This window comes from Stegastes partitus, unplaced genomic scaffold (genome assembly GCF_000690725.1).
Source record: "Stegastes partitus isolate 25-593 unplaced genomic scaffold, Stegastes_partitus-1.0.2 Scaffold68, whole genome shotgun sequence".
NCBI classification, from domain to species: Eukaryota; Metazoa; Chordata; class Actinopteri; family Pomacentridae; genus Stegastes; species Stegastes partitus.
The window spans coordinates 204,025-213,332 of NW_007577799.1; the positions used below are offsets into that span (position 1 = coordinate 204,025).

Here is a 9,308-nt window from a genome sequence, read left to right on the forward strand (position 1 = left end):
TTAAAACAGGCTTACAGTTTACACTACTGGACAACTGAAAAAACTGAAAAAGCCAACTGCCTGGCATTTTGAGTGCACATAAAACATTATCTGTGTTACTTTGTGTGAATTACCGTTGCTTCACCAACAATTTGGTCGCCATGTGTCGTTACCACAACGAAGGACTGTACATTAATTATTCCCAAACGAACAGCCGCGTTCCCCCCTCCGGTTTTTGCCTGCTTTGGCGCTGCGTGCTCTGATTGGCTAAATCTGATCACGGGCTTCCTAATCGTGACGTTCCCGCACACCATTGGTGAGTTTGCTTCAAGAGGCGGGCTGTAGCGGAGCAACCCGGAACAACGGATTGTTTTTATCGTGTCAGGAAGAACTGTGTTCCACTGAGTTCCCTTTTCAGCTGGAAAGAAATGGGTAAATATGTATTCATTGCGTTGTTTAGAAGACGTATGTCCGCGTTATTTTCTCCCGGGTCGCCGCATTTCCACATGAAGCAGAAAAGCGGCTCCTCTGCTTTGTTAAACAGTGTAAAAAAATCACGGTGTGTTGCTGTCTGGTATCAGTGTGCTTTCTGTTTGTTAACCCTTTGGCTGCATGTTTCAAATAAATTATTGATGTCTATCGATGTGTATAATACATACTTGATACGGTTCAAACGATCAGCCAAATCTGAGTTAGTATTCATTATGTGTATTGTCCAGGTTTATACCAAATGAACTTTGGACGGCAGCCTTGTGCTCCTTCAAGAGTATGTTCTGCAGCTCCGCATATAAGTCCATTATTCCCCTAAATAATCATTGCCAGAGATCAAAACCTTCCACATTGAGATTCAAGGCAAAGTTGATCTTATTGATTTTCAGGAGACTACTCACTTCATTTCTCTCATCCCAATCATCACTCCTCTACTCTTATCTGTCTCTTGGTTATATCTCTCTTTTCCAGTGGCGTTGACTGTACTGCTCTCACACACTCTGCCAAAACCTAATCCCCACTGTGATTATCACATAATGCTCTTGCCTTATTATCAAAATGGAGCAGATTTGGGTTTTGTTGTTGTTAAAGACTGATGGGCATGAGCTAAAAAAAAAAAATTAAGTAGACAATGCCATTATAAGGAGAATGTGCAGCAGCTGATTGCATGAGATTGAAGTATTGGGCGCATGCCTCTGGAACTAAACACTTAGTTTGATGAGTGTGTTTTTAAGGGAGTCGCAGAAGTTAAATTGAACTGTGATATCGGTCTGTGGGGTCATGAGGTCATTTTATACAGTTTTCAGATGCAGGCCAGTAGGGCTGCACAATATATCATTTCACCATCAGCACTGTGATGTGCGCATGTGCGAGTCACATCACAGGGGGCAAAATGTGAAGTAGGACAAACTAACTGTAAGACATCGTGCTACAACTTTTTTAAGCCTGTTACATAAAGAAAGCTTGCTCTGTTTTCACTTTCCATGACAAATCCAGAAAAGAATTCTTTCTGCTTTAACTAACTTGCTCTGATTTAATGTTCTTAGATTTACTGTTTTGTTTTGTTTTTTGTTGTTGTTGTTTTTTTATACAAGACAGTGCGTTGACATGCAGGTTCCACATGTGCATAGCGAGTGAGGCGCAGGAAGAAAAAGGAAGGAATGGGTGCAAAAAGAAATGCAGTGTTTGTTGCATGGAAATATTTTAGCTACCAAAATTGTGATGTTGACCAGAAACAGGAAGTCTGTCTGAAGGATCTTGCAATTATTGCCTCTACATGAGCCAACACAACTATTTTGATTTGTTTTACCATTTATTTCATTTATATGAGCACCACAGTGCTCTGAATGATGAGTGCAGCGCCAGATCTAAAGACTATCCAAAGCAAAAAACTATTTCAGAAGTATCTGCCATTCCTGTTACACCATATGAAAAAGGTTTGAAATTACTTTTTTCATCACATTTTAAAATATTTTTTTATTTTCAAAATATTTCCAATGCTACTAGAATGGTTAATTCTTTCCAAACAGAATTTTTCAAGTCATCTGATGAAAATTCACAATGTATATATCCATCCATCCATTTTCTATACATCCGTTAATCCTCACTAGGGTCGCGGGGGGGCTGGAGTCTATCCCAGCCGACTTAGGGCAAAGGCAGGGGACACCCTGGACAGGTCGCCAGTCCATCGCAGGGCCACACTTAGAGACAGACAACCAAGCACACTCACATTCACACCTACGGACAATTTAGAATCACCAGTTAACCTCAATATGTTTTTGGACTGTGTGGGAGGAGAACCCACGCTGCACGGGGAGAACATGCAAACAGAAAGATTCCGGTGCCCCCACCGGGACGCGAACCGGCAACCTTCTTGCTGCGAGGCAACAGTGCTACCAACTGCGCCACCTTGTATATGATGAAACATCAACTTTCTTTCATTTTTTCCCCTCAGTATTGGTCAGCAGTAAAGGTAAACGGTTTATCTGTGATCTTCTTTGGAAAGAAATCCACCCAAGATCATTTATTCTACAGTTTTACAAAATCTTTTCAATTTTACATACTATTTTGTGAAAAAAGGGGGAGGGGGAAAAATGACAGAAGTATTTACTTTAAGTAATAAGAACAGAAAAAATGCCAATAGCTCTAATCAACATATCAGGGAATGTATTGTATTGATGATCATTGATTACCATTGATTATCTCATGTGTTGTTTCAATATTAAAGTACAATCTAGTGGTCTGCATAAACTAAGAGGAACTGGCATGCACAAAACTAGTGATTATTTTACATTGACAGTGTAGCATATTTGCCAAATAACCAGCATGCTAAGTTAATTGTGATTAATAAATCCCATTTATCATATTTTCCAATTTCTTTGCACACATGAAATGCACTCGATGTAATGTGAACATTGCCAGGCACATTATTTCTTAATTTGAAGGAAATCAAGGCATTAAACGTCCTGTTTCAGATGAATGAGGATCTCTTAAAAATAACCTTTGTAACATGAGTCTGACTAGGAAACTCTTCAATCTCTCATCCTGCGGTAGCCTTCACATTCTCATAGATTTGCAAGAGACAAAGAGCAGCTTCCCCTCAGTTTCGCATTTTCTGCACCCACACACATTTTAGTTGTTGCACAGATTCAAAAAATAGACAAAATGATTTTTCTTTTATTATCCCTACATTTTTCATGGATAAAGAGAGGTTAAGAAATGTGCTGATCAAATATTCCTCAGGATAACATATTTTATTTGCATGAGTTGCTCTCTCATTGACTCTTAAAAAAGACACAACTTCAGTTCTCTCATTTATTAGCTGTTCTGCTTTTTCCTCCACGTTCATTGTGCCTCTCTGCCCTTTAAATGTTTCATGACTTTTTAAGTTGTTTTCTGCAAACCCTTGTACTTATTACTCATACAGCCTTAGCATACTCAACCTTCGTACTCATGAAATCAATTAATTCTTTTAAATAATTCACCTTCTGAGCAAACCAGATTAAGCGGAGCACATTTTTGTGTGTCAGATGTGCTGTTCTAACTGATGTGTATTTTTTTTGTGTTCAGGCATTAACTTGGCTCTCACCCCATGGCTCGGAGGAGTCTTGGGTGATTAGAGAAAGAGGAGAGCCTTGATAAAGCATTAGTGTGTGATGCACACACATACACACACAGCCTGAAGACCCCTCTGTGCATCTGCACACATTCATTTTTCATGAAACAGACTCATAACAATTAGTCTGGTTACCGCCTGGGTAATCTTAGTGTCCCCGTAATGCCTGTGGTCTGCTGTATGACATCACTCTCTTAAAAGTTCTAAATCTGACATTCTCATCCGTTTTCATAGTGAGGACATTAGCAAGCCTTGGCTAATAGGCCCGCACTCGTTCCTGGCGAAAGAAGGGCAATAAAGTGAGGGAGCGGGAGCGAGGAAAAAAAAAAAAAACAGGGCTAGAGTGCTCAGAGAAATAGGTTTTATCCACCAGAGCTTTTACACAAATTAATTTACATGAGCGAGAGAAGAAAATGTAAAGTTGTAATCCAGCGTGCTTTGCCAATGCATAGCCTATTTCTCGCTACAAGTATCACAGAAAGCCAAGTGAACATTTATGCATTATTTCAGCAAATACATTATGCTAACAACCATAGCTAAGTGCTTAGGAATTTGAGCGCTACACTATATGAGGAGCTAAACCGAGACTTTTGGCCACGCAGTTTCCGACTGGCGTGGAATGATCGCCTTGTGAAGCGGCTTCACAGCACCTCGGCAGCAGAAAAAGCAAAACACAATCCTTCCGAGGCACTCTGTCTTCCCAGCATCCCCCAGTCTTTAGTCCCCTGCCCTGAACACCCTTACCCCCTCCCTAGACACCAAAGCCAAGGTCAAAAAGAAAGCGCAGCCTTCCTCTGTCTATAGGCTATTCCCTGGATGCCCGCACCTCAGTGTGGCTGAGCCGTGCATGCTTCAGGAATGTTCCCTCCTCCTTTATTGTGACCGTCAGTCTCAAGGTCAGCTCCTAGGGAGAGGTTCGAGCTTAACTGTTTTACCCGCCCTCATTTTTTCTCCTTAGCCATCTTTTCACCCAGTTTTTTTTTCCTCCACTGTATCAGTAGACGGCGGCTCAGAGTTAGCAGCAGCTGGCGGTTTTATGACGTGTTGTCTGACGTGTCTTGTCTTTTTCGTCTGTCTCTTTGTCTATCCATCTTTCTGTTGGGTAGCTGTCATTACAGCCCGTTGTCTAATTTTCAGAGGACCCAGTGCAGCTTCGAGGCTTCAGACTTATGCTCGGTATGCTTTTGTTGCCTCGTCTCTCCTTCCTCACACTGGTCATGGCCCCTTTTGCCTTGAAGCGATGTTGCAGTGTGTTCCCTGTTAGATTGGATATTGTTGTTGTTGTTGTCTGTAAGCTATTGCAGTCAGCCTTGAGTCAGTGCGCTATCTTTGTCTGAACAAGATGCACAAGCTAAGGGAACAAGGGGAGGGAAAAAAAAAAATAAAACTCTCATCTGACCTGAATCAAAATACCCTTTAACATTCCCAGGAATATGTTTTTAAAAGTATTTTATACAGCTCTGATAGAACAGCAAGACCTCAGAATTTTCAGGTGATTTTTCTGTTGATTTTCACTGAACTCTTCTAACATGCCTTCTGACTCTGTTGGTTGTCAGCCACCAACTCTTCAAAAGAGGGCATTTTGTCTCTCGGTCGGTTGGTTGGCTGACCCACAAGAGAATTATCAAGTCAATATTTCGCATCAGCTGTGCGTATGTGTGTGAATACATCAGAGAAAGACTCTCTCTGCTTGTATCTCTGTATACTTTTTGTGTGCAAATGCTCTACTGTCTGTCCTCCAACACACACACCGTGTCATTACTCTGTAAACACTGGCATTGACTGTGACTTTTGACTATTACATAAGGAACATGGATTTCCAGCTGTCCACAGTAAAAGCCCTGTAAATTCAAATGCTTAATTTTTATAGGCAGCCCAGCATTGACTGAAGTGTCTGCTTGTTATATATTTGGCAAGTGCTGCAAGTCTGAAGGGAAGCTGTCAATAGCAATCCCAGCTATTGATATGGCAGTGGGCAGGAGATGTTACTTGGCCCCCGACTCCAGCATCCCTCTGATCCCTCTACATCATAATTACATTAATATTGACAGACCCTTGACAATAGTCACATTACTATTGATAGGTGGTTGTCAATACCGTGTTTCCCCAAATAAAACATATTCATTCATAACTTGTAAACTGCTCGATAAAAGGCTTTGAAAAGACTATTGGACCCGGCCGGGTTTACTCTCCCGAGAGAGCTGCTGCTGTGACGGGGATTTCCACCACCTGGCGGTGTGTGTGTGTGTGTGGGTGTGTGTGTGTAACTGTGGACTGATAGATTAGCTGTGCGCTGTATTAGAGCTCTGCATAGATCAAGGCTATCCTTGACATACATACAGAGTCACACACACACACACACATACAGGGACATAATCTGCACATTTTCTCCCATCAAGGAAAAACTTTCAGATTAAGCTAAACAAACAGAGCCTGTTTATTGGTTAGCATACACATTCAGACTACCTCTCTTTTTTCTTTTTTAATCCACAACTCTTCTCCCGTCGCAGGCGAGGTTCTAGTCACTAAACATGGCAGCATTTCAAATGCAGCTCAATGAATTTGTCATACCTGCTTACTTCAGCGTGAATTCACTCTTTTTTCATTCATTTGCTAATTCTAACTTAGTTGGATGGTGTATCCTGGCTCTATTGAAACATCTTGAATACACAGATGGTCCTGTGCACCACAATAAACCCAAGCATTGCCACTGCATGTAAAATTTTTATTTTATTTTTTATTTTTTTACCTCCTCGAGGAACGTCTAAGTGACCATCATTTCTCTCTCTTTCTGTCAAAACTGCCATATTTACCCAGCTGAAATCTCTTTTAAAGCCTCGTGACAAATCCTGTTCGGCGAGACACAAAAGCCACTGTCAGAAAAAGGCCTCACTGTCTCTCTCTCTCTGTGGCCTTCCTGCTCTGTCTCTCTCTGCGTTAGTTAGTCTTCCACTTCTTAAGCATTTCATTTGAGGAAAAGGGGCAGATAAAACTGGAGAACTGTGAGCACTTTGGAAACGTATGCGGCGCAAAATAGCCCAGACGTCACAATGGTGAGCTCCCATATGGAGTCGAATCTAGGGGGAGGAAAATTGTTCCACATTTGGCAGATGTTTATGGTGTACCAGAGACTGTGCCGTTAGCCTAATCCCTAGTGATGTGATTTGTACACACACCCCTATCTCCAGAGGGAGCAGGCACCAAGAGCCCCTGGGTTTCGCCTCCTAGGTGTGTATGTGCGTGTGTGTGTCTGTGTGTGTGTGTGTGTGTGTGTGTGTAGGATTGTGTGTGTTTATACACTGGAGAAAGCAGTCTAAGACCCCCTGCTCCTCTGCATGGCGCAGCTCAAAGGTTGCATTAAGGACGGGTTTTACATGTGAAAAGTGATTTCCGTTCCTATGTATAAAGAAAAAATAACCTTCCTAACAGGATGGGCTTCACCTCCAGGGCCTCAATCCTCCCAATGACCAAGTTGTATTTTAATATTGGCGCCTCTGTATATATTTTGTTCATGACTTAAACAGATCAAATGTAGTCCTTTCCTTATATTAGTACGATATTTAATAATGTAGAGTCATGAGACATTTATTAGTTTTTGGCAGTTTTTTTCAACCTGGATCTTGTTTTTGCAGTTTGGCCCTTCTTGGAGGCTTGTTTCCTCCTCTGCAATTTGTTATTTAAAACCTATCTAATCATTTGTGTGGTTGTCCTTGTATATTTTAGCACAGTGAAGTTTGCTCTGTCAAAAATAATTTCATGAATGCATCGTCGTAATATCTGGAAATAATGGCACACACTCAACAAAAATACAATTCAGGCTGTAAAAAGAGCTCAGTTGCTTGAACTGTAAACCTGTCCCTACTTGAAAATCTTGGCAACACTTATTGATGCGTATATATATATACTTGTTATTTTTCCAGCAGGTCTAAAAAGCGACAACAACCAACAGCGGACAGTCAGAAGTTGGGGTCCGGAACCTGATGTCGACCCGCAGACGCCGGTGCTGCGCATCAGCCAGCTGGATGCCCTCGAGCTAGATTCAGCCCTGGAACAGCTAGTATGGACCCAGTTCTCCCAGTGCTTCCAGAACTGCCGCCCGGGCTTGCTCACCCCTCTGGAGCCTGAACTGAGGGCTTTGCTTCATCTGCTCGTGTGGAGGTTCACGCTGTATTCTAGCAGCGCCACTGTGGGCCAGTCGTTACTGAGCCTGCGCTATCACAGCACATATTCCTTGTCTCCCCGTTACAGGACTCTGTCCCCAAGGCAGAAGTTAAGTCTGGCCGTGCTCACTGCAGGTCCCCAGTGGCTCCAGGAGCGTTCCCACAAGCTGCTGCCGTTCTTGGGTTTGAGCTCACAAGGACCCACTTCTGAAAGAGATGGTGGTTTGCTCCAGCAGGGTCTCCGCAATGCCCTGACCATTGTTTCTAGTATCACCAAGTTCGCAAGTCTCATCAACTTCCTTGTGTTTCTGAGGAATGGTCGACATCCTGTCCTAGCTGAAAGGATCACAGGAGCTCAGGCGGTGTTCAGTAAGCCCAATGTGGTCAGAGATGTGACCTACCAGTACATGAACCGGGAGCTGCTGTGGCACGGCTTTGCCGAGTTCCTCATCTTCCTGTTGCCACTGATCAACACAAGAAAACTGAAGGCAACGGTGTCTTCACTTGTGTTTGGGGGAGAAAGTCCTGATGGGAAGGGAGCAAGAGAAAGGCAAGAGATATGGAAAGAGTGTGGACTATGCAGGGAGTGGCCGACCATGCCTCACACGGTGGGCTGCCAGCATGTTTTCTGCTACTACTGCATTAAAAGCCACAGTATTGCAGATGCCTACCTGACTTGTCCCAAATGTGGTGCAGAAGCAGGACAGCCTGAGCTGGTCAAGATGGAAGTGGAGATGATTGGCAGGTGATGATCACGTCCTGCTGTGGTGGAATTGTTATAAATCTACTGTGAAATTTCAGCGAAGACACCTATGCCGTTATGTAAATGCATCTTAAAGTTTACTGTGTTTTAATAAAATCCAGTATATATTTAACATTTATCACTGTCCTGTTCTTTGAGCAGCCCGAGAAAGATTTAGTCATGTATGAGTTCATGACTGGACTTATCTTTATGATGTCTGTGTCTTTTCTGAACACACATCGGGCTGCTATGTTTAATGTATGTGCACATATATTGACAGTCTTCTGCCCCTTCTGTTTTTCTGGCTGGACTTTGGACAGAACTATTTGTCTTTGGTGCACTGGACAGACTACAGAGAACCAGAGAGAGCATATATTTGATGAGTGAGCGTGTTGATTTATGCTCCAAATTGGCTCTGTGTTGGCGTGTGTATGTGTGTGTGTGTGTGTGTGTGTTTGTTGAAATGGGAATATTTGTTCTGATGAAAAATGCAGAAAGTCAGCTGAATAAATAATGGGAGGGATTTCTGATGCCTCTCATCATGGCCAAATTAGCATTTGTTGTGTATTTTGTGCCTAAATTGTATTTCAACATCATTAAAATTGATAGAGTGCTACCTCTTGGGTGTTTATTTAGTTAAGTGGAGGAGAGAGAGATGAGGGAAAGTTATAACAATCAGCACACTTCTCTCTAGACAGGCCTGGTCGTTCTAACTCCCATTATCCGTTTTCACAGCACCCCAACATGCTCAAGATCAAGGGGGCAGCCGGGGGCTTGGATTGACTCACACACACATACACACTTGACAGCCAGCCTCTCTTTT

At 42.6% G+C, this 9,308-nt stretch overlaps 1 protein-coding gene across 2 annotated transcripts; it reads left to right on the forward strand.

Annotated features, from left to right (window-relative positions):
• The first annotated feature begins 362 nt into the window (after positions 1–362).
• pex2 (peroxisomal biogenesis factor 2) lies at positions 363–9,101 on the forward strand. 2 transcript variants are annotated; one of them, XM_008276278.1, is made up of 2 exons: positions 363–411; positions 7,504–9,101. In XM_008276278.1, the coding sequence occupies exons 1-2, from the start codon at positions 408–410 to the stop codon at positions 8,490–8,492; spliced, it is 993 nt and encodes a 330-aa protein (XP_008274500.1). In that variant the 5' UTR covers positions 363–407; the 3' UTR covers positions 8,493–9,101. The 2 variants fall into 2 exon arrangements, with proteins under 2 accessions (XP_008274500.1, XP_008274503.1); XM_008276281.1 differs by having other exon boundaries at positions 365–411; positions 7,507–9,101.
• Positions 9,102–9,308: the final 207 nt, after the last annotated feature.